The 24,226-nt window shown below is 41.7% G+C and overlaps 1 protein-coding gene across 2 annotated transcripts in view; it reads right to left on the bottom strand.

Moving 5' to 3' along the window:
- Nucleotides 1-24,226, bottom strand: part of LOC143908376 (uncharacterized) — a 244,935-nt gene that overhangs the window by 163,814 nt on the left and 56,895 nt on the right. For both annotated transcript variants that reach the window (XM_077426027.1, XM_077426034.1), the window contains exon 3: nucleotides 17,352-22,969. In XM_077426027.1, coding sequence (XP_077282153.1) covers nucleotides 17,352-22,932 — 5,581 coding nt within the window. In that variant the 5' untranslated portion in view covers nucleotides 22,933-22,969. The remainder of the gene's footprint in view (nucleotides 1-17,351; nucleotides 22,970-24,226) is intronic.

A 24,226-nucleotide genomic window follows, 5' to 3' on the forward strand; every position in this document is an offset into this window, starting at 1 on the left:
AATGTTAAAAATTGGCATTGAAAACGCGTGACATTAAACAGACAGCGATAATCAGCAATCGTCATTATTGAGCGAAAAACTTCGTGCTGGGGATATCAATGATGCGATCGCATTCTTACCGTCCAACGACACGCAATGCCTCCAGACGAATATGCGCATCTCTGCGAGGTCCGAGAACCGCGTTTCTATCTGGATCACGCTAACGACACACAAAAATCGCGTACGCCGGACCGAGGAATCGATTTCCCGTGCTCGGTATTTAAAACGAGTATAGTGAACTACCGCGCGGCCGCCACCGGAGCTTCGAACGTTCGGTCCATTAAAAGCGAATATTCCCTCCTCGTTACGGTTTCCTGCGGATTTTGGCACGTTTTGGCACTCGATCGATTCAATTTGGAAAACTTCGATCCGGCGAGGCGGATTTTAGAGTCGCCGAGAGCCGTGTAATCTAATGGTGCATTCTGATCGATGAGGACCGATAACTGTGTGCTCTCCGCGGACACCCGGCTGATGAACGACGACGATCATCTTCATCGATCCCCGCTGTTCGTCCATATAAATGAGACACTAAATTCATTAACGGTCCAGCTGCTCTTTTGCTACTCGAGATCGTCGATTGGTCCCCACGAGATTCTACATAGAGAGAGCAGCGTTCTTTTCGCTCCCACGATTGCGCTGATTATTTGTCATTCTAGACATTTTGCACTTTCGTTTCTCTTCTGGCGATATAATTCTATCGATGTAATTCTATTACGAATTATTCTTGATTCGAAATGATACTCGCGTTCTTTTTTTTCCCAACGTGCTGTTTTCCTAACTCGAAGCGTTCTCTTCAATCAATCTTCGGTGACGAAATAGAAATAATAAGGAAGATTAGGATTTATCGCTCGATATAATAAACTTATAATCTTCGGTGTAGAACAGAATATCACAGTATGCGCGAATGTATGTGTGTGTGTGTGTGTGTGTGTGTTTGATATATATGTTAAGAATTTGATGTACGTGGTTTTTTCTCGTTTTGTACCGGTTAATATTTTAATAGAATAAAACATGTAATTCACGCCTAATGGAATTTCTTATTACGATACTTTTTTTCCGAGAATGCTATTTTGTTTGTTATTATGCTTTTTATTATCATTTATCGATTCTCACTAAATTTATTTTTAAGCAACAACCCTGTTACTCTCCAGCGTTTAATTCACAACTTTGAAAACTCTCTCTTTTCAAAATCCGCTATTATTCTCGATCCTCCGTTACAAGATCTTATCTTTCTTTAATTATTTAGAAATTTTTAGAATTATTCGTCAACTATTTAGAATTTTCTTCCTTTTTCTTCATCCTTATATCGCTTTTATTAAATTTAGTACGTCTACTTTCGTATTTTAGATTAAATCACTTATTCCTTTCTTGCGCATGTTTACTCTCTCCGCGCGCTTTTAAATTAATTTATCACAATCCAGTCAACAACCTCTCTCTCAAACCCCTTTACTCTCCTTAAGCTTCTTTATTAACGTCACGGATAACGCGTCAGAGCGAGTCAACGACCTTACGTCGTCGGGAAGACAATTTCGAAAGTCGACGACGATCTCGCGATTTCGCGGACGCGAGGTCCTTCGCCGCGACGGTGTTGCGGTAGGATGGTACGACGTAACTGCTCTCACGAGGACCACTGCCCGCGACCGGCAGGGTGGGACACGCCGAGTGGAGGACGCCGCTCTGTGCCACTGTACGGGGTGTGTGCACACACCCGGGACACAAACTGAGAACAGGCCGTTGCGCGAGACGGAAAGAGAGAGACAGAGAAGGGGGCAGGGGGTGGCGGTGATATGGCAAAGAAGGAAGGCGGGGGTAGAGAACGGGGGTGCGCGCAACCTGCGCGCAAGCGTGCTGCGGTCTTCATGGGGTGTAGCCGCGGTGCATTGCCTATCCGCCCGTCGAGATGCATATCCTAGACAGTAGACAGGTAAAGGTGCACCGCTTTATCCCTCTTACTACCCTTTCGTTGCCTCGCTCGAATCCTCGTCTTGATCCCCCGAGCCGCCCTTTTCGCCGCCCGGCCAATGATTACGGAACGCGATAACATTTTATGTTCGTCTCTCGCGGTTTTAGACCGTCTCTCATTTTCTCCTCATTCTGCTTCGCTTCTCTGCGCTCTGGTGCTACGTAACAAGAGCCTCTCAAGAAATAAAAAAAGTTAAAGCTATATTCCGCGCGGCTTGTTAAAGTTAAATGAAGTCTTTGAAACAAATCGAGTGAATAAATCAGATATAAGATACCAGAATAAGAAAAATAAATATTGTAAAAATATATATATATTACGACGGTCTTAATGTTCAACAAAAAAAAGGAATGTAGAACAATTATTAGTTTTAATATTAAACAATTATTATACATCTTATCAATTTTTCGTGTTACGAAATATACATTAGCTCCATACATAGATTGCGAGAGTATTTATGTTTGCGTTTATATATATTTTTACCCGTGAAAATTCCGGGATAAATTCAACAGATAACGATTATATATGAAACTAGATACTCAAGTCGTGCTTTAAAAACACGAAATACGCGACGAACGTGATACGTCGTACGAGACTAGATTATTTTAACCACAAATTTTACTCGACAAATCGCTCCGATCCAATTCTTCATTTTTCTTTCCAACTTTTTATATTTCGCAGATCGTCACTGTTCCACTTTTCCATCCGTTTACGATGTAGGACGATAATAACTGTCGTGAGACGTACTGAAATGCCATTTATACCCTTTTGTCTTTCGTTACTGACGCTACCGTGAATTTTTTTGTACTGCACGATTCAAACGGACTGTCGTAACGTGAGTTATTTCTATACGTTAATGTATCCTGCCCGTTGTTCTCTTTTCGATGTCGTTGAAATTAATCTCTCCTTTCACTTCCGGAGAGGTCTATTATCCGTAGTCGAAAGCGTACCCTTTAAAGTCGAGCCTTCATTTTAGACATCCAAGAGCAACAAAAAAATCGTAATCTGCACCTCTGTATAACGCGATACTTTAGAATTTAAGTACAAAGCGTCTGAATTTACTTATTCGCTTAGAAAAACGAGAAGCTCTCATTCGATATTTTCCCTGTTTCGGTGCTTCGAGAGGAAAACCTCTTTTCCTTTTTTTTTTACGGATTTAAAGCGCCGGATATACTTTTCTCGTAAACTTATAAGTTTATCTACCGCTTTTGTGAGATCAAATTTAAAGGGAAGAGGCAAGCACCACACCACGCCGTTCAACTTTAAGAAATCTGATCCTCTCATGCGCGATCTTCAGTTCTTATCGCGCGTTCTTATCTACTATATTCTTTTACAAATAGATTTACAATAAATATACGAAACAATCTAATAATCTAACATATTAAATGTACAATAAATATATGTTCCAAGTAAATACAATTTTATTTATATGTAAAAGACATGTCCAATTTGGGGTGTTAGCGACTGGTTGCGGAATAGATAATAAAATACATAGATAATAATTATTGCATAAAAAAAATAATTTTCGCGTATCCTAATTCCGGATCATAAATCTTGAAACCAGACAAAAAATTTTTTAATTGTAATTTTAATTAATAATATCTACAAAATAGTTAAAAGTTAATTATTATAAATTTCGATATTATCAATCGATTTATTATTTTGCAACTGCTGTTCTGTAGCAATAATCGATTTTTATGATCACCAACTTTATGTAATATTTCTCAATGTATGTAAATAATTCCATCTGCTAATCGCGCAAATTTGACCAACGTTTAAAATCGCACTGATTGAATCCGAACAATGAGGAGCGAAAATATAGGAACGATGAAAATGGTGAGAGAGGAGATCAGTACATAAATGTGCTCAACGCAAAGACAAGAAAAATCTCGGTGCTATATTGACTCAATCTTTCTACAAGAATTATCCATCTTGCAGTTAGATCCAAGGAGCCTCGCTTGTTGAATTTATCAGGTCAAGCAGGATTGACTAACTTGAAGGAAGCACTCATGTTCCTACGAAATCTAACGAGCACTCATATCTCAATGCCCAGGATTATAAGTTAGATCGTCAGCAGATTAAGCATTTGCGGGGAATTAATATACGATACAGCTGAGTCAAAATTATTACGAATTTGATATCAATTTGATAAGATATTTTGCGCTACAGTTTAATCAAGTTAGACTCGTAAAATTCAATAAAAAAAATTAAAAAATCAATATCAGTATACATTTTATATAAAATGGCTAAAATGTATAAAAAAATAATATAACACGTACGTATATATATATATAACACATAAAAATTGTATGAATCAAGAAAATTATTTATTAAACTGAGGCTAACAAGAAATAACTACTAGTATACCCTAGTCTAATTAACATTTAGCTAACCTTATTAAAGGGCTAAAACCTGTGCTACACAAAACCACTCATTGACTATTTTTATTATCAAATGTGTATTATCATATTTATAAACAAATTTAGTCATTTTAGTTTAATAAAATATCTGATTGGAACATGCCTTTTATTGTTGTAATTAAATACAATATTGTTATGTCTAATTTGTTTATAACTATGTGTCTTTTTAACTGATTTAGAGCTATTTCCCGATAGTTTCGTAAATTCTTTGCATTTATTTTATCCTATGATAAAACATAATTTAGTTACGTTCAAGAGTCTTATGATTGCAACATTGACGGTGCCATTAAATGACGTTGCTATTCCTCGCAGGTAGAATCGAAATTAGAGTAATTTCGTGTTCGTGTTAACATTATCATAAACAGCGCGTTAATAGTAATGGTATAACGCTTAAAGCGTTAGCAAGATGTAAAACGGACTTGGCGTAACAGCGTAAATGTTACACGGTCGGCTATTATTCACGTCGACGGACGACATTTTGATGCACTACGTCTAACATTTATTACGCCAGCCCGTCTCTAATTCAGGATCATTATAAAAGCGTTACAAGGGTAGACAAGCGGACAGCAAATCGCAAAGAACAAAATAACACGAGCCACAAGAGAGTACAACAAATGAGGGAGAATATCGAATAAGGGCTGTAGGCGGATTTCGAGGGAAGCACAGTGACGCATTTCGTCCCTCTGACCTTTTTTCTCCGTGTATATATATATATATATATATATATATATATATATATATATAGAATTGCGAAAATATAATTAATTTAAGATAAACGGAAAGTGCACCCTTATTCGTATATCTCAATCACTTTTCCTGGAATTCATTAAACCATATATATATATATATATATATATATATATATATATATTGTATCATGGAAAGGTCGACACGATACGTTAACCGGAAAATAACTTCGATCATAAGTGGCTTTTATGGAAATAAAATGTTATGGTTGATTTTAAAAGTCAAATTATCAATAAAAATAATAGTAGACTACGAAAAATTAAGATAAAACTGACTTATTTATAACAATAAATGTTATATGTTTGTAAAAAAATAATAATAAAGTAATTACCATAAATACTTTTCTAATCAAATCGTAGATAAAAATTTTATTCCGCAAATAAACCTCAAATTTAGTATTTCTTGTTCGCGTATCACTCGCAAATCCATCGAATCGCGATTACAAATATAATGGCATAATGAATATCATATTGACTCTTGAAATCTATTTATTAAACCGTATCACGTCTCAAAAGTATCATGTCTCAATTTATCGGTTTCAGCTGAGTTCGTCAGCAGAAACACGCCGCGGTTATAAATACGAATGTAAGTTGGCTTCTTTTATCTTTAACTATTAAAATGTTTCAACAATTCCCGCGACACTGACGACACTATACATCCATTTGGTCTGTCTAACTTTTCTCGCCGTCTCTTAAAACTTTCAAACTCGCAACTTGAAGTATTGGCTCAAACCGTAATGACCTACAGGACAAACAAGTTCGGAACTTTTCACCGGTCGACGTTGATCCGTCTTAGCGATGGTTATAATAAGATACAATCGCTTGCGGCGGTTTTACGTAATGCGCGAGTATGATGTGGATACCACGAGATACGAGAAAAAGAGATAAAAGAATTAAAGTGTAGTATTGTGTGTGATTAAGATTAAGATAATGATTATTCTGTAAAATCAAAATATATCTTATAATGTATAGGATAAAACGGACCGCGATATGAAAGAACCATATGATAGACGAAAATAAAATCACGACATTAAAGAATAACATATATCATAATCTCAATTAAAGTGAAATTTTATGAATATATGAAGTAACTTAAAGCACGAATGTACACGGCAATTGCTTTTAAAGGTATAAGAATAAATAAAGATATAATACTTAATCTCAAAGTTAGTTATTTTCTCGCGCTTAATTATCAAATTATAGTATATAAAAACAACGTTAAGAATGTAATTATTAATTAATATTGTTACGTATCCATATTATTTTTATTAGCTCCATTTCTTGCAAAACTACTTACATGCTAAATAAACCACTATGATCTCGCGGAAGAAACTTTCCTGAATTCTCGCAGGAAAGCGAAGTGCCTCCGTCTGCCTTCGACGTTTTCGAAGGAAATAAAGAGGGATCGAAGGAGAGATCGCGGACAGGACGGATTTTCAGTTGCCATCAAAGAACGTGGCGCTCGCCCCGGTTTTTAATTAATGTCAGGTCACGGAGAGAAATGGCTCCCCCGTCTACTGCCGTGTTCCTCAGACTCTGAACGATCTCGACCCTGTCGTTCCAGGGAAGAATCGGCTATCGAAAATCGATGAAGTCGTCAGCACCCGATGGCCGCCTCTGTTACCAGCCAGCGCTTTCTCAACGTTCGTCGCGCATAATCGTTGATATATCGGCAGAGTTATACGGACAGCTGATAGGTAAAGTTACCTTGCGGATCATGCAGCGCTTGCAAGTCCCTTCACGCCAACTTAAACGAAGAAAAGCGTAATGAAGAAAGAATAAGAAAGAAAGAACAAGCCCCATTTAAAATTACGTGGACAACCAATTTCAGTGTGATGACAAAAGAAACACGGCGTTCTATGGCAATATTAAACATAATGACAATGTTAATCTCTGCGACTAGATTGAAAAAAAGCAAGCATAATTCCAGAATTTATGGTATAAAACGAAAGAGAACAAACATTTATAGAGAAAGAAAAATCGTGCAAAGAGAGAATCATTGAAATTACTCTTTTCTTCTGACAATTTTAATTCTTATAAGAGATAATTTACGTGAAAAAAATCTAAAATTTGCATTAAACGGGAATTAAAAATGGTTAATAAAATCAAATTAGCAAATTACATAAGTAACTAATAAATACATTTTCCACCTTAATCTAAAATTACGCAAGCAAGCCAATTAAGCGCTTAATTGGCAATAAGTACGCCAGCTGTCTCGACATAAACTCCGTTATTGCAGAGAAAAAATCACCCACTTTATCTTTCTTGAAGAACGTCTCACCGCGGAAAAGATAAGCAGCACTCATTTTAACTAACCTCTCGTATTACGTCAATTTCCGCAGAAATAAATTACAAGCATTTTTACGTACATCTAGTACAAGTTGCAGCAGAGCCATCAACATTTCGCTAAAAATGCTCAAAACTTTTGATTTATCGATACTTAGACTGTCACAGTAAACAATTCAATTTAAATTCTAAAATTACTTTTTGACAAATTTGGAATCAACGTTTCGTCAGGAATGTTAATAAGCAAAGAAAGAAGTTATTATTTATCAAAATTTCGCATTTTTTAACATTGCAAATCTTTAATTAATAAAACATTCTAAACTAAAAATCTATCGAAGCAAAATCCATTAAAAGTTAGCTGAAAAGTATGCTCTTGTAATTCGCCTTTTTGAGGCTCAGTTCGCAAAAATTTCTTCGGTTCAGCTTCAATTGCCCATATAACTTTAAAATTTCTTAAATTCTTTCTGTCAGCATATCCAGGCGTTCGTTCCTGGCTCAAGAAATATCGATGCCAATTTCGCTATAAGAAATCTGTTACAAAAATCACGATCGCCGATTATGGAACGCGTCGGTTCTTACCTTCTCTGCCGAACTTGCGCTTCTTCTTGCCGGCGCCGCCGCTGCCGGACGAGCTCTTGCTCGAACTCTTGTCCTTGCTCTTCCAGCGTCCAATCAACATTTTCCGCAGCTTCCTTCTCAGCGTCTCGAGGGCAGCGTCATCGGGCGCAAAAACGGCGCGGGCGTTCGTCGCGCGGCTGCACGCACCGCGCACGTTCACAAACCGCAGGTGGCACGTAGCCGCGCGGAACGCATCGTTTGATGCTGCGGGCGCATAGAAACGACGGACGCACGTCGCACCGCCGCGCGATTGCGCCGTCTCGTTGCGTCGTCCATCATCGAAAATTGGGGTGCGTTCCGCCTCTATCGTCTCCGCGCGGATTCGCCGGCGAGACCACGAAAATGGCTAGCGAACGTGACTTAATCCAAGCTGTTAAGCCAAACTGTCAAGTCTTACCTGAAACTGCGTCATGCCCTGATCGCGAAAGTGCGAAGAGTTGGTATCTTCTTGATGACCACAGTTACTGACAATGAGAGGATATCTCAGGATAAACATATGAGCTATGATGAAATATTAGAAATTTGCAAATGTGCATCCCAAGTGATTATAGAAATTATCTCCTTATAATGTGCTCATAGGAATATCACCATGTTCGACTCATGTAAAATATTATAAATTTGTATAATTATAAATAATAAGCAATTATCAAAAATCAATTATATTTAAAGTTATGATATGCAATACTTATGCAATATTTATGCAATATTGTTTACAATGTCTCTATAATCCATCATTTAAAAATATAATCGCTTAATAGATATCTTTTTCCTAACCATGGTCATCAAGAGTGCGCTTTCAAGCACTTTCTCAATCTGGATTCTCGTCAGTTACAAGCATGCGATTCTATTATACTGAAGCAATTTCTAGTTAAACAATGCGACTGGGACCATCTCTAATTTCGTAACCGAGTGATACTGTCCATTTCTAATCTACCTATTAAATAATTTCGGTGGCGAAAGCGGTCAAAAAAAGATCGAGAATCCGTTCATGGTAAATTCATGTAAGGTCTTCTATTATCGAAGAGACGAAAGAGAAAGTTTACCCTGAATAAACTCGAGGCAAAAAAAAGTTTATCGACGATGTTAACAAATGGAGGAGCCATTGTGGAGGATGGAAATCCCGTGGTACGAGCCGCGTTGTACGAAACGCAACCTTATATTGGATCCGATCGTATCGGCGATGACCGATTTTGAGAGGATATCGCAATTGTCGCCGCAGCGTCTCGGCGCCATTGACTTCGTCACCTTCCGATCGCGGAGTGTTTTACGGAACGGCTGCTTACGAATCGGATCAGCGGGTCAAAAGAATGACAGTTCATCGTTGCAAGGGCATCGCGTCATAAAATAACTTCGTTTATCCGTTCGCGCGCTTCCTGGCGTTTCGAAACGAAACCGTAGACGTTTGCGAGAGACAGCGATGATGGATAGTATATACGCCGAAAACGATGAAGATAGCGCGCTACTTCTCCGACTACTGTGAGCTCCGTTCCAGGATTTACGATTTTTATTGCCGTCTACGAACTCTCCTACGTCATTCTATCACAATTTGCCAAGGGCATCAACTGTGTTAATTAGACGTCATTTATCATCGCTCAATATTAAAAGAGCCGCTAGCTTCGTGATACAACAATCCCAACTGCGAAACCTCTGACATTTTTCACTTTTCTCCTTGACTTTTCCATCGTTATTGCGTCACTATTTACGAAACGATCAATCGTGCTAATTAGACGATAATATCGATGAAATGTATTGATTTAAAAAATATATAGAGTTTTTTTAAGATTAAACGATCAATTTTTCTGCTACTGATTTTATCATCCGAACACGAAATTCATGGTGCAATCATCAGATACATTGTTTCATACGATCGTGATAAGATAAAAGGTCAAAATTAATTAACAGGTAACATTCTCGTTAAACAGCAATGCGAAATAACGTAACATTACACGAAGCGTATAATTTCAAACTAATATAATTCATGTAACATCGCTCGCTACAGAAATCATTTTGATAGACATTTCGTTCATTGGTTTTTACCATATCAAAGCGGATCAAATTGAAAAGCGCAAACCAGCAAATTTAGCGAACTGCCTTTATGAACGCGGCCGTTTTAACAGACAAAACAGAAATTCGCGTCGTCCCCCTCCCAAAAAGCCGCAATAATCGCACTAGTCATTCAATAATACTATCGAGCCAAAGAATATCGACGAGTCTGGACGAGTTAGTTTCAAAATGAAGGACGACCATTATTGATACCGCCACATACCTCCGAAGAAGCGACTCACTTTGATATTAAATGTCACGACGATCTCCGAAAAGCGAATGAAGGACGCTCGGTGTTGCGTGCCAGTTAATTAACAAGACTAATTGGATCTTTTACTTCCTTGGTAAAACGATAATTAATTGGATTCGTGGATTGCTCGTGATTGCCCGTTCGCGTGCGCCAAATGAACGTTACTTCAGTTCGCACAGTTATTGCCTTTCGATACCTCGTCACCGAACGAACGAACGAACGAACGAACGAACGCGGATCATTCGATTGGCAATACCCCTTTGGCCGTTTATCCCTCACCGAGACCACTTCACTCTGATTCGTTCATCTTGATTTATAGGCTAACCGCAAAACTTACTTTATGATCGAATTGAAACTTGCATTTCGCTACATGATTTCAAGCGCGTCGATGTATGGCTTTTTGGGAAAATTCCAACAAACAAACTAGCCGTAACTATGCCCTCAAGTCACGCTTCGTAAACGTCGAATGCGATTGTTATTAAACTCCAAAGGTACTTCCTAAGTAAAAGAAAACGGAGGCACTATCTATCGGCATAGTCAAAGCCGAATAAAGTGACAAGTCATTATTTAGCTTTAGCTTTTAATACTTAGCATTTGGAAATTAGTTTGTGTTGCAATAAGATCGTCTTAAATTTTATTTCGACAGTGCAACGTTAAATCTTATTGCTTTGCAAAATGACAAGAAATTCAGGAGTAGATTTACATTGGTACAATAGAATAAGAACTAATTTTTTTATTCTTTCTTATAATAATAAATCAACGTCCTTATTCTTCTCTGCTCTATTTTCTTATTTTCTTTTTCACAATTATTAAGTATCTGTATCTCTTATATTGCCTAAGAACAAAACTTACTTGGGAAATGAGTTGTCACTTTCTTATTTTTCACGCCCTGTCTGCGAAGAATAAGATAGATTATGATTTCCTTTATCACTGCTCGAGAAATAATATCTTTTGATATAATAATGAATCGTTATCTCTGTCTGATTACTGTACATTCTCTATTCAGTAACAATTTATATAAAAACGACAGATAATTGAACGTTACGTGTCAGAATTATTTTCTTAATCGACATTGCTACACATTTATAAATCGCACGTCACTTTTCTAATTTTAAACCTTATTTTATATTTGGTTATTGAATGATTATGGATACCACAAGAATTTATTTAAAAAAGAAAACGTACGTAGTATTTTCAAATAGTAATAAAAAATTAAAAATCGATTAGTGCCTCATCTCTAAGGAATTATACTGGTGTTGATGATTACTGAATACCCCGAGTTCATAAAACGTTTGAGATTACGATTACAAAAGAAATATACGAAAGATCATTATTGCATGAATTATAACATATTCGTGCCGGTATAACAGTATCGTGATTACGGTATATTATTTCATGGATTATATTTATATGTCCTACATAACCGCATATCATTCATAACAGATACTGAAAACTCTCCTGGGGATTATGTGAAACAGAAAGAACGCGTAAATCAAGGATAGCCACATGCGGACGGCGATCGCACCGAGGTCAAGGCACTCGGTAGTTCACCATATTGCTGCCTGCACCGGACAGCACGGGCACTAACAGCGACGTCCCGTTCTCCATTTTCTTCCAAGGATATTCGAAACTATTAATCGATACGATGCGCAAATACGATTGTCACGGAGGACAACGGACATCGCCCGCATCTCTGGTTCGCACCTTAACGATCCCAAACCTGATGGACAGCGATCACCGAGTATCGTGGTATCGAGTGACCTCCCCCCGTGTCAGAGAGATTGATAGTATCAATCGGAAAGTAGAGAAACCGAAAGTACAGGTACCGAGCTGCACGTTGCTCCGCACTGTGCCGCAACGGGACCACAATCAAGATGGTCGGCACAATATTTTTCCGATTATCATCGCGATTAGGCGCGTCGACGATGACGATGACGGATCCGGCGAACGGTCCCTTACGTTTACCGAGGATCACGGTCGATGGTCCGCCGACAGACGTTCAAAAGAGAAACGAACTTGAAAGACGAGACACACCACCACGACCAACTGCGACCATCACCTACACGTCGTTTTACGGGACGCGGTAACGGGATGCAGAACGTAGCGGCGCGGCGGCGGCGGCGGCAGCAGCACTAGCACCACCACTACCACCGGCGAGGGTTGTACTCTTGGGGACCCGGCGGTTTCCACCCTCAGATATATCGGTCGGAGACTATGTCACCGTGACTTGTCTACGAGACGAGTGGCGCGTACTTCTCGCCCGCGACGACTCTCGGCGACGAAGGTCGCGATCGATCAGTACTTTTCGAAAAAGACGCCCGCATGCGAGAAGGGCGAATGTGGGAAACGGTGAGGTACATACAAACCACCACCACCACCACCACACCACCACTACCACCACCACTACGACTACCGCGCCGGCTACACGTCGTTTCACACGTCGGTGCACCTGCAGCAGCCGCAGCAGCAACAGCAGTGGCAGCACCATCAGAGAGGAGAACGATACGTCGCTGGGAGTGCTGGAACGCCCGGAAAGTCCCGGCTATACCATCCCCCGTCCTTCCTACTTGCGATCCTTCCCGGCGTCTTCCTCTCTCCTTCTATCTTCCCTTCGGGTGACGTCACGGGAATGGAGTCGGGGTCGGAGATCGATCCCGAACGCCCACCTCTAGGCTCGTATCCTCTCTCTCGCGAACGGTACTGACCGGATAGAAAACATTCGGCCATTCCCTCGACAATCTCCAGCGACCCCCCGGATGTATGTACGCAGCCAGTGACACGCACCATGCAGGGTGGAAGGGCGCGAAAGGGCGTAATTTCTCGCCGGATGGAGTGCACCGGCGATCTCGCGGTTGCAGCGCGATCCCGCCAAGGGATGAAGCGGTGCGCGGGAAAATAGAACAAGGATGAACAGAGGGAGAAACGTGTCCTGTCAAAAGACAAGTTTCGTAGAAGACATTTTTGCGCTTGAACCCCGGTAATTTTTAATTCTTGAATGAATAAATATTGTTAAACTTTCTATCTGAAAAGAAGTGTTTTTTTCATATTATCCTTATTGTTATCGTTATTGTTACTTTTCAGATATTTGAACGCGTGATATTTTTCTTTGCTGACAACTGCATGAGACTGCATTTTTTTATCCTCGTGCGTTTGCAACGTTTGTTTGTATGTTAAATTTTTTCTAGGGACAAGAGAAGCTTTTTTCTACGATATACTGTTACATAAAAAAATGTGCACTGACGTATAGCTAACGAATAACTGTGCTACATAAAACAGTGCCTTTCTCGCAAATAAAGTTCGCACGTTTTCTATTATTCAAATCGACACATCCATCCGTAAAAAAAAAGAAATTACACTGTGATTATTTGATTAACAATATCGTTTACATGTATGAATACTAAACATTTAATTGCAACAAAAATATTCATATTGCATACAATTATTTAAAGAACTATTTTAAAAAAATGTACTCGTTATTATCTGTACTAATTGAATCAATATCTACACCTACATCAGGTTTTATAGTGACATCTAACTGTCAAATTCACTGAAATGTTCCCACAGTTCAAACGTGAATTTTCGCGTTAGTCTGCAAAATATATCAATAACTCAAGAAAAAATCAAACAGTTTAAAATAAAACGAGTCTCTTCTTTTGCAAAATATGTCGATTTTATATGTCAATATATACTTCTCAAATATAGTCCCGTGACAATATGTCGACATATATATCGCCCATCCGATGACTAATAGAAAATATTGCGCAAGGATTAACCAGGAAGATCAATTATCTATCGCAAGCCTGGATAATGACGTAATTAATGAGGATAAAACTAATAACACTACTCCAGATAGCCGGATCGTTGTTTTGCCTTCGTTATGAGGCCGGGATGCGTTGGCATGACTCTCAATTCCAAACATCGAACATTCAAATCTGCATCTGCGGGTCGGTTAATCTGCATAGATATTGCGCCGTGCAACGCGCGCGGGGAAATTCGGCAAACTACTATTCTATTTCCCCATCAAGAATTCTTTTGTTCTCGGGAATCGTTTGTGTGCCAGTTCGGCGTTCAAGTGGCATTAAAGGAAGGATAATGTCCTCGCCCGTCGTCTTTTGATCCCCGATTTTTCACCGCTTCGTCTCGGAGAGGAGACCCAGCGAAACCGACGTCGGTGCGGACTGAGAATAAAGGGAAAGAGAAAATCTCACGCGCGCTCCTTCGACCGAAAAGAAATGCTAAAAGAACTCGATCATCATTCTCGATCTTTGCCTATCATTTGATGGTGACGAAAAGGGCATTAAACTCGTTCAAGCTATATGAAATACAGTTAGCAGTCTTATATATCAATACAGAAATTTTATATTCACTCCCGCCAATCTAAAGTAGCACAATCGTAAAAATGTGTGTATAATACGTGACACGATACAAATATTCAGTATAGTACCTACATAAATTAGACTAATGTTGTCAATAGATTATTTTTTCCGTGTATACTTTGCGTAAAAGTAATAAGCTATGATAGCTCAAAAAATAAGCAGAAAAAAATAATAAAATGTAACAATAACTTATCTTGCTTATACTTTTGATATATCGCGTATATACATCAATTTAAGATGTGAATGTTCAAATGCAAGTGAAACTTATTATTTTATTCTACGTTGCATTATTATTATATATTACGTATTTTCAACAGCCAAGCTAGTTTAGTCAGTATCTAAATGCGATGCAATTCAGCTCGTAAACTTTGCCGAGAATCAAAGAGGACATCTTTGTCGGACAACAAGATTTTCTGTGACATATTCGGAGCCGCGCACACTTTCTGTAAGTGTACTCTCGGAGCTATAAAATTCTAATGCAATGCAGCAAGGGAACGTCGTGGATTTTACATGAATGACCGTGAAGATGAGGTCGAAGTTGAAACAAATAGAGACTGAGCCTCATACTTTGCAACGTTTTGTTTTCTTACGCAGCTATTTTTCTTCCTCGGTGCCCTCATTTACAAAGTAAAAGGTACTCTAGAGACAACAATGGCTATTTTAAAATTGATCAGACAATTTTTCACAAACAGGTTATTCAATTAACCGATTAAGAGGGCACGAAAAGGTTAGCCGTACATGTAGTACCTACATTACATTTTGTATGTATCAAGTTTTAAATAGATACAAGCAACTCAATCACACGAAAAAATTAGTACTGTGAAAACTACAATTAAAAAAATGACTGGTTTGCGCACAACGCGTATAAACTTGTAATTTATTTCAACGTTAATTGTATAACGTCTCGTGTGACGCAACATTATTATCAACAACGTGCTTTGCGCGAAGCTCTCTTCCGTGTAGGCGATTCGATGCATCGCACGACCGGAAGAGCGTGGGAGTACAAAAGTGCATTGGTTGATGAAGCGACGTCTTACGCATCGGTCGAACAGTTTACCGAGATGCAATGTCAGTGACCTTATTTACCGCAGTCTAAACGAGCGATTAATTACTCTGTTCGCCGTGCGGAAAGATCTTTACGGCCCGGAGGGCCGTCATTCTACCTACTTAATAATCTGAGATAATATGGCTCTTATATTCTATTAAATGTTTGAAAATACGTCAAACATTAACGTGCACCATCTCATTCCAAATGAAAATTAAGAGGAGACTGTAAACTATATATCAAAAGAATATATCGATTTAGTAACAACAGAATAATAACTTCTGCTTTTTTGTATTTTTAAATTGCTTTTTGTTTTTATATATATCTTTATATATATTAGCCTGCTTATTTTTATACGTTGCTTTATTTTAGCCCCAAGACAGTAAGCTAGATTGCTTTTTAATAAAATCAAACAATTTTTTAAGAAATATATATATATATACGGATATATATATCATTAGATTTATTATAATATCCAATTTTGCGCTCTTTGAAAAATTTAATTTAAAGATCAGAACAATTATACGCAATAAATTCTTTGAACAGCATCAATTTAATATATTGTTTTCGGTGTTCTTAAACAAAAACAAATGTAAATAAGCTTTCAAACGAGAAACGAGAAGGAACTAGAAGGTAATAGCACTAGGATACATTAAAATGCGGCCTTTGAAGGGCGACTTTGTAACTTCATCGAATAAAGGAAGTGTTAGAGACCAAAAGCGCATTTGCGTAGTCACGAAGGTTCGTGAACTCTCTCTTTTCAAGTGACAAAGCAAGTCGCGGTTAATCTTAAAATTCAGCCAGCCGATAATGTCATCTTTGGTTTACCGCGCGCTGCTTTTACAGCTTCAAAAACGACTTAGAGAGATTGGCTAAATAGGCGAATAAGCAAGCGGAAGAAGGAATTTAGGTAAACGCGAGACCAAAATTCGGTATCTTGTACATCTACATATATGCGAAAGAGAGATTCCACATGGTCCCAGGAAAACGGCAAATCCACGTAAGACCCGCGCACGTCTTAGTGCCCTACTGTTTGCGGATTCGAAAAAGTATAGTGAGGGGAACAACGTTTATCTCGCTCCCCCTCGTTAACGCGAACGTGCCCCAACGCGATGCACACGTCTCCGCGTCTTAAGAGGCTCATTCGAATGCACGGTCATACGCAGTCGTGTCGTGCGGTTCGTGCATATCGTCTACCGAATTACGAGCGAAGCGCACCCTCGTCCGGGATTATTTGATGAAAAAGCATCCGAGCGCTTATTCTCGCGACTTCCCGCCGATTCAGCAACACGATAAATGCAAAACGATCTTTCTCTTCGCGACTGAGTTCTCACACAATACGAGTTACTGGATACTTTAAAAATTGTTCTTTTAATTGGAGTAATTTATTTGTGGCTTTTGTTCTAGATTTTTTTTTAAACTTCAACATTATTTATATTTCACGCGAAAGAAAAGCGATTCGCATAAAATGTTAACAATTCTTTTCTAAAATATCGTTCGTAATTTTTAGCGTGTCCAACGTAGATTGATCTAGCATTTTTAGTAAAAATAAAATAAATCAGACTCACCGCCCCGCTTTCGCCGGCAGCCGCGTTGCTCCTCGTTGTTCCATCGGGCGTCGTTGCAGGCGTAATTCCTGGCACTGTTTCCACGGCGGGTGATTATCAAGGAGTCCTTAGGCAGAGGAGGCAGGGGTTTGTTAGCGTCGTACTCCTGCTCCGAGCAGCTGCCGTCCGAGCGACACCTCGAAGACGGGCCCGCGTTGCGGGTGACGTACGAAGCGTCCTGAGTTCCGTCGTGTCGATCTTGATGCAAAAACACCGAATCGGTATCCGAGGCGCTGTCCTCGCTTTTGTGTCGCCTGGTGGGCGGCTCGGGTGCCGTTCCACGTTTGGTCGGCCAGTTGCCAGCCGCTAAATCCGGCCCGGCGTTCGGTTGATTAGAGAAACTGACTCTCTTCGGACCAGTACTTCCGTACTGGTCTATCGAATCGCCTCCTATCAGGCTTCCTCTCTTAAATATAGGATGTGGTCGAGGTCTGCCCTCACTGTCGTTGCCGTCTTCCTCGTAAACCCCGCCGACTTCCGGTTTCCTCGCCGGGGATGCCGTGCCGGTTCTTCTATCCGCGACAGGTTTTCTGCACGTCACGTGAAGACTGGTGCGCTCGATGTCGCCTCTGTGGAAATGCGGGGAAGCGCTCTTCGATCTCTGCGCGTCGTATACCGCGGGATCACGCGGGTTTATAGACTTTATCGACATCTCCTGACGATCCCGCAGCGCTTGCTGCGGCCTAACTATCAGTACCGGTTGATTCTGGCCCTTTTGAGCTTGCATTAACGGCGGTTTTCCGGTCGGACTCATCTTGAGACGTTGCTGCACGTTACTCCAGTAAGATCCGTCCCCGCGAATAACAGGGCCGAGCGCCGTCATGTTGGAATTGAATGCTTGATTTGGTGAGGCGGTCGGCATCACGGGGCTTTCAGTTTTCGTCTTGTGATACGTTTCGCACAGCCCGTCCTCCATCATATTCTGCTCGTAGATCCGCCGTTGCTGCTCCTCGTCCAATCTCTTCAACTGCTGCCAATACACCGCCTCTCTCATTTCTGGCAAATCGATCTTCGGCGCGATTTGCCTCGGACCGGGGCTCGCCGATGGGGTGGCCGACGGGATGGCCGACTTCCGATGCGCCTCCAGCGCCTTTTGCTGCCAATAAAATGCCTCCAAATGCTGCCTGGTCTCTTGCTTCGAGGGCGATAATAGTCCGCAAGTCGGATGACTTTGCTGACCGCACGTCGTGTCGGCAACTCGTTGAACGTACAACTCTTGAACTTGTCGCGGTGGCTGCTGCGGTGGATACTGCCGTTGTTGGCGTTGATCGTAAATCGGCTCGCGCTGAAGCGAACTCGCGCTTATGTACATCTTGTCCTGACTCGCAGTCGGCGACGACTGAGGAGCCTCCAACGACGACGCGGTCGCCGTGAACGGGGTTCGCTGCTGCTGAGCGGCATCGAGTCGCCGTTGTTGACAAATATCTCGAGCCGGTTCGCGTATCGGGGACCGTGCTACTCCTCTTGCCGGCTCGTTAAGCATTTGTTTGGTCTCCGAGACGCACGACTGTGGACTTTGCGATGTCGAATTCCGACCTTGAACCCGAGCTATTCTCTCGTCGATGTCGCGGCACGGCTTGGTCGAACCGTACGGATCGGGTGGCGGCAATTGATCGTTCTCGCGTCCGCCTTCTCTCATCTCCAAAGTTACCGCGTTACTGCGAGATGGACTCGGCTGTCCGCGATGTCCGTAAATCGGCTCGGGACGCGAGATACCCTTCGAGAAGGAGGACAATGTACTCATTTGTCTCATAGATCTTCCCGTGGGGGAAGAATTCTGGCCGCCGTACTGATTTCGCGCTTCAATTGGAACAATGCCGGAGATACCGTCGCGCGAATCCGCTATAGGAACGGGCGATTCCGCGTCACAGAGCCTGGCCTCGTTCAATGGCCGAGAAACTCGTGACTGGCAGATGACTTCTCGCTTGGGCGAAGCTATCAAGATTTGATCGTCGGGCTGTGATCTCCGGGCTCGAGATCCCATCGACGGAAACATCGCTATTGTCGACCCAGGTTTCGATGGTGATACGCTCTGAATGGATAATCTCTCAGCTTGATTGCACGCTAATGAGTCATTCTTCAAATTGGTGTCAGCGTTCTTGTAACTCTTTAAACAATCTTCATGCGATTTTTCGACTTCACGTTTCGACTCCGTTCGAGCATTTTCATTATCTTCGCAATACTGGAAAGAACAATTCTTCGAGGGCGATCGTTGATTCGATAAACATTTTTGTTCGAAGACCAAATCGTCTGTCTTCTCCGGCGAATTCTCCGCTATACATTCCGATGCTTCCGTGCTCGTAAAATGTTCCTCGCGACACGGTGACGACGGAGTTTCGTCGTAAACGTGTTCCTCGATGTAGTTATCGGAAGACTGGGAAGTCGTGGTTTGACCTTGGTTCTCGTAAATCCCTTCACGCGCATCTTCGAAGAGCGGCCGGTCGGCAGGCGAAGTTCGAGCGCTGCTACGAGGCGAGTTCAAATAGTACTCGCCGCTCTTCGAGCTGGTGGGCGAGAACTCGCTCTTCTGACTCGAGTTAGGTGTACAACTCGAGTCGGCATAATCGCCGGACTTTTGGCTGGAACCGGACGACGGATACTTCGTGCTTCTCCCAATCAATGGCGCTCTCTGATTTTGATTCACGATCGGCTGTCGAGTGATTTTAACTTGCGCAGCGACCGACTGCGGCGGACTGTGGATCAGACCTACCTCGAGGCTCCTGTCATTCTGGTAAAACCCGGACTGGCTACGGTAATCCACGTTGTCAGCAACGTCAAACCCATTGAGATTGTCGCACAGCTGATCAACGCCGTCCTGGTAATTTTCGTAGTTCGACAGCTCGATTCGCGACTGCGGGATTTCAGGTAGCGGCCTGTCGACGGGATGAATAACTCGTGACCGTAAATACCGTTCTCCGGGCGGCGCCGAGATTCGACCGGAGGCACCGTGATTTCTTTGGAAAATGTAAGTACGCGCGCCGTGACTCGGCTCTTGCAGACTGTGCTTGCGCTCCAGATGGCCGTATCGCCGGATGTCCTGCTCCTCGCGTCTCTGCTTCTGCTCGTACTTCCGATATCGAGCGGTATTCTGGCCGATATCGGCCGAGATACCGAACTGTCCGCTTCGCTCCAACCATTTCTCGTCCGGCGCGATCGAGCTGAGACTGGAGTCAGCGGTGTACGTCCTTTGACCTCGAGTTCTCTCGCGAAGAAGTCGCGTGTCGTCCGTTTGAAGGAAGTGATCGGGTGTACTGGTAATTGGCCCCTGCTCGGGAAACAATTCGCGCTTGATCTCGTCCAATCTCTCCTCGATGATAGAACCGTTCAGACTGTTGTCCAGTTTGACATTTCTCTTGATGTCCTCGTTCAGGTTCATCGTGTCCGGCGATCTCGTGTAATTTCCATTTTGCTGATAGCGAGTAAAATGTCGCTCTTCGTATTTCCTTCGCTCCTTCTGCTCCTTCTTCTTGTAATCCTTTCGAGAATCCTTCGGGGAGAAAATAGCCGGTAATAGACGCCGAAAGCCGAGCTTCTTCTTCTGCTTTTCTTCCTTCTTCACCTTAGACGATCCCGCCTCCATCGTGAATTCCTTTATAAGATTTGCGTAACCGTCTTTGCCGCTATGATTCCGAACGAAGGTCGGATCAATGAATTCTTTCGAATTAACTGTAAAAGAATTGGAAATTTCTTCGTTCTTCTTTTCAGTTAAAAGATTCTTTCTATCGGCAAGAAGTATCTCATTTTTTGCTTCCTCGATATTCTTTTTACAATTATTCTTTACTTCGTTCGAATTTGAATCGCTAGTAACGTTAATTGCGCCACTTTTAATATTTTCTTCTCTTAAGCTTAGATCTTCGTGAACTATCGCCGTTGTTGTGACAATTTTTTTTGTATCTCTCTCTACTTGTTTATTTCGAACGCAATCCTTATCTTCTTCGTCGCCGTAAGCTCGATCAGATTCATCGATATCGTCATTATCATCCGTCTGTATTTCGTCTTCTCGATTCGCCACCTGGGCGATGTCCTCATCGACTGCCTTGATTCTATCCTCCACACACGAATCGGAGTCGACAGTGCTCACGGTACTGTTCTCAAGGATCTCCTCCGAAGTTCGTCTCTTCGACTCGTCGATCGATGTTCGCCTCTCTGTGAACTTCGCTTCCGGATGCTTCCGGTCAAAAAGCAACCGGGCGTCGCGATCCTCGACGATACTCTCGCGCGAAGACACGCTGCCGAACTCCTCGACGTAAGACGACTTCGAAGATTCCGAGGAATTCCGTTGCAGGCGATTATCCAGATATTCCCCGGACCACCTTTTCTCCACCTCCGTCACTTTCTCGCTGTATTTTCGTTTGACGTCGACCTTACTCGACGATCGTTCGTCGGTCTCGCTGGCTCTGTCGTTGTCGGACGTGTAATCGAGATCGGTTTCCAGCAGCCTCTTCTCCTCGATCTTCAGCCGTTTATCCAGATTGTGCCTCTCGAGAAAATCCTTGTCGAATCCGGGACTTAATCTCTCGATGCGGTTCAAATCCGCAATAACCGGCGGCTTCAAAGCGTAATTCGCCTGAAGGCCCAACAGCTTCTCTTTGTAGCTTTGCGCGGTGCTGGCGTGAATCTTGGTGCTCAGATTCTTTTGAAGATCGTCGATAGTCGCCTGACTCTTCTCCAAGCGATCCCGCACGTCTCTGTCAACTCCGCGACTATCAACATCGTCCTGCTTCTTAATCTCGTCTGATTCACGTTTGCAGTTCACGTTCGTCGCCTCAAACGTCTCATTGTGTTTATCGATTTCGGCGGAGCTTATACCGCCGTCACCTTTTTTATCATCCGCAACGTCTTTCGTCTCGAAAAGTTTTTGCTCTTGCTTAACCTCAGCCACTACCTTGTCAACAACTTTTTCCCTTTTCGACGATAAATCTTCTGAAGATTCTGCTTTTGTGAAAGAGACCGAAGTCGCTATCAAAGATGAATCGTGCTCATTTTTAGTTGCAGATCTCTCCGGGACCTTCGGTGGCGCCGTATTCTTCTTGACAATTGCATTCGTCGAATTCAAGCTTTCGATCACGATGCTATTGATCGATGGACTTTTAGCAAACTTAATCGGCTTGATCCTAGTCTCTTCGCTTGAAACACTTGAAATACCGTTGCTCTTCCGGCTCTTCGGAATAGGAAGTTTCGATTGGACGGTCTTAAAACCAGTATCTTTTGACTTTGACGTGAACGCGTCTTCCTCTATCGAGACTCGAAATCTATCGTTACTCGCCGATTTCTGCCGCTCGTCTTTCACACATTTGACAACATTCGACGTCGTTTCCGAACTCAGAGACAGTTTCCTCGAAATCTCGTTCTTCGTCAGCAATACTTCTCGCGATCCGTTCGACGATTCGAGGACGATTTTTTCAACAGTAACTTTATCGACAGACAGAACTCGCACGTTTCCTGCATTCGCTTCTTCCACGTCACCCTTAAATGAGTCTCGATTAGGCCGTACATCAGTTTTCGAGATATTGCTACCGAAGACTCCTTCCTTCGGCTCCATGCTGGTTTATTGAGCGCCGTTCTTCTTTCAAGAACGCCTGAAAGAATTTCATTGTGATCTTCTCGACACGTCCAAAAGATATATTTTACAAAATAATAAAATCAAATTTAAAAGTATGATTAAAAAATAAGATAAAAAATGCTAAAAATTCATGAACACAAGATTGAGATAAAAGAAACCTTTTATTTTTATAAAATATAAGTAAAATATATGGGAAAAAATATCGAATAAGTATCGAGATAAGCTCTCACAATCAGTTATTTTTTTTTTATTTAAAACATAGCTATCTACGGTAATTTATCATCTCGGTCTAAAAAGTTCTTACACATATCGCATATATTATTACATAACTATACAACAAATAATAATCATCGTGACGTTTTCGTTACAAAAAGGTCAAATTTAAATCAAAGAATCTGCCATTAAAAGATATCGAATACAAGTGGGACGCCTCGTTTAATGCCATTATCTTTTATATTCGATGAACAATTCCAGACGCGCTCCGATGTATACAGAGATACAGGCGTCGAGAGGGCACGGGGGGACTCGAGATAACTAGATAAGTGTCTGCGTGGTCGTTCGAAATTTTCCCATTAGTCCATCGTGGCTGCGGGCTGCCGCGTCGACGTTTGACCCGGTCAAGTACGTGGTGCACGTACGCGACCATGTGCGCACCAGCCGCTCGTGTATACACTCACGAGCACGTGCCAGTGCTCCCAGATTCGTGCGAGTGCACCAACGAACTGAGTGTAGTCTAAATACGCGTATATTCTAAACATCGGAGCGGAAAATCTCTCGGTCCGCAGCCTTCGTTCGCGCGGTCAACGTCGTCTCTCTCTTTCTCTGTCTCTCGAAGGATATATCGCGGCGGCCGCGGCGTAGAGTCGCAAAGTGCAACGACCGTAACGAATTCGTTCGGGAACTTACAAAGCGTCTAAAACGAGAATACACAACCGCGCACAACTTCGAATCCCTTTTTCCCCGTGATACCGTTGTGCTCACTTCCGCCCGTATTTCCCCTCTCCGGATCGTGACGTAAGCGTCAAGGATACACACGTCGAAGGGGCCGAAGTGGAAATACGTTTATTCACGGTCGTAGGGCAGAAGCTTTCCGAAGACATTATTAATTTGGGTGTATAATACATATCAGAGCAGGTTATCTTGTAAATATAACATATTATGACATATTAAACTAGAAGTAAGAAAAGATGTTAGCAAAAGAAAGACGAATTACTTATTAAAAAGTAACGTTATAGAGATAAATGGAAAAAACTGAAGTAAAACTTCTCGTACA

The sequence above is a fragment of the Temnothorax americanus genome, unplaced genomic scaffold, assembly GCF_048541705.1.
Source record: "Temnothorax americanus isolate GAGA-0224 unplaced genomic scaffold, ASM4854170v1 Scaffold11, whole genome shotgun sequence".
Lineage (NCBI taxonomy): Eukaryota > Metazoa > Arthropoda > Insecta > Hymenoptera > Formicidae > Temnothorax > Temnothorax americanus.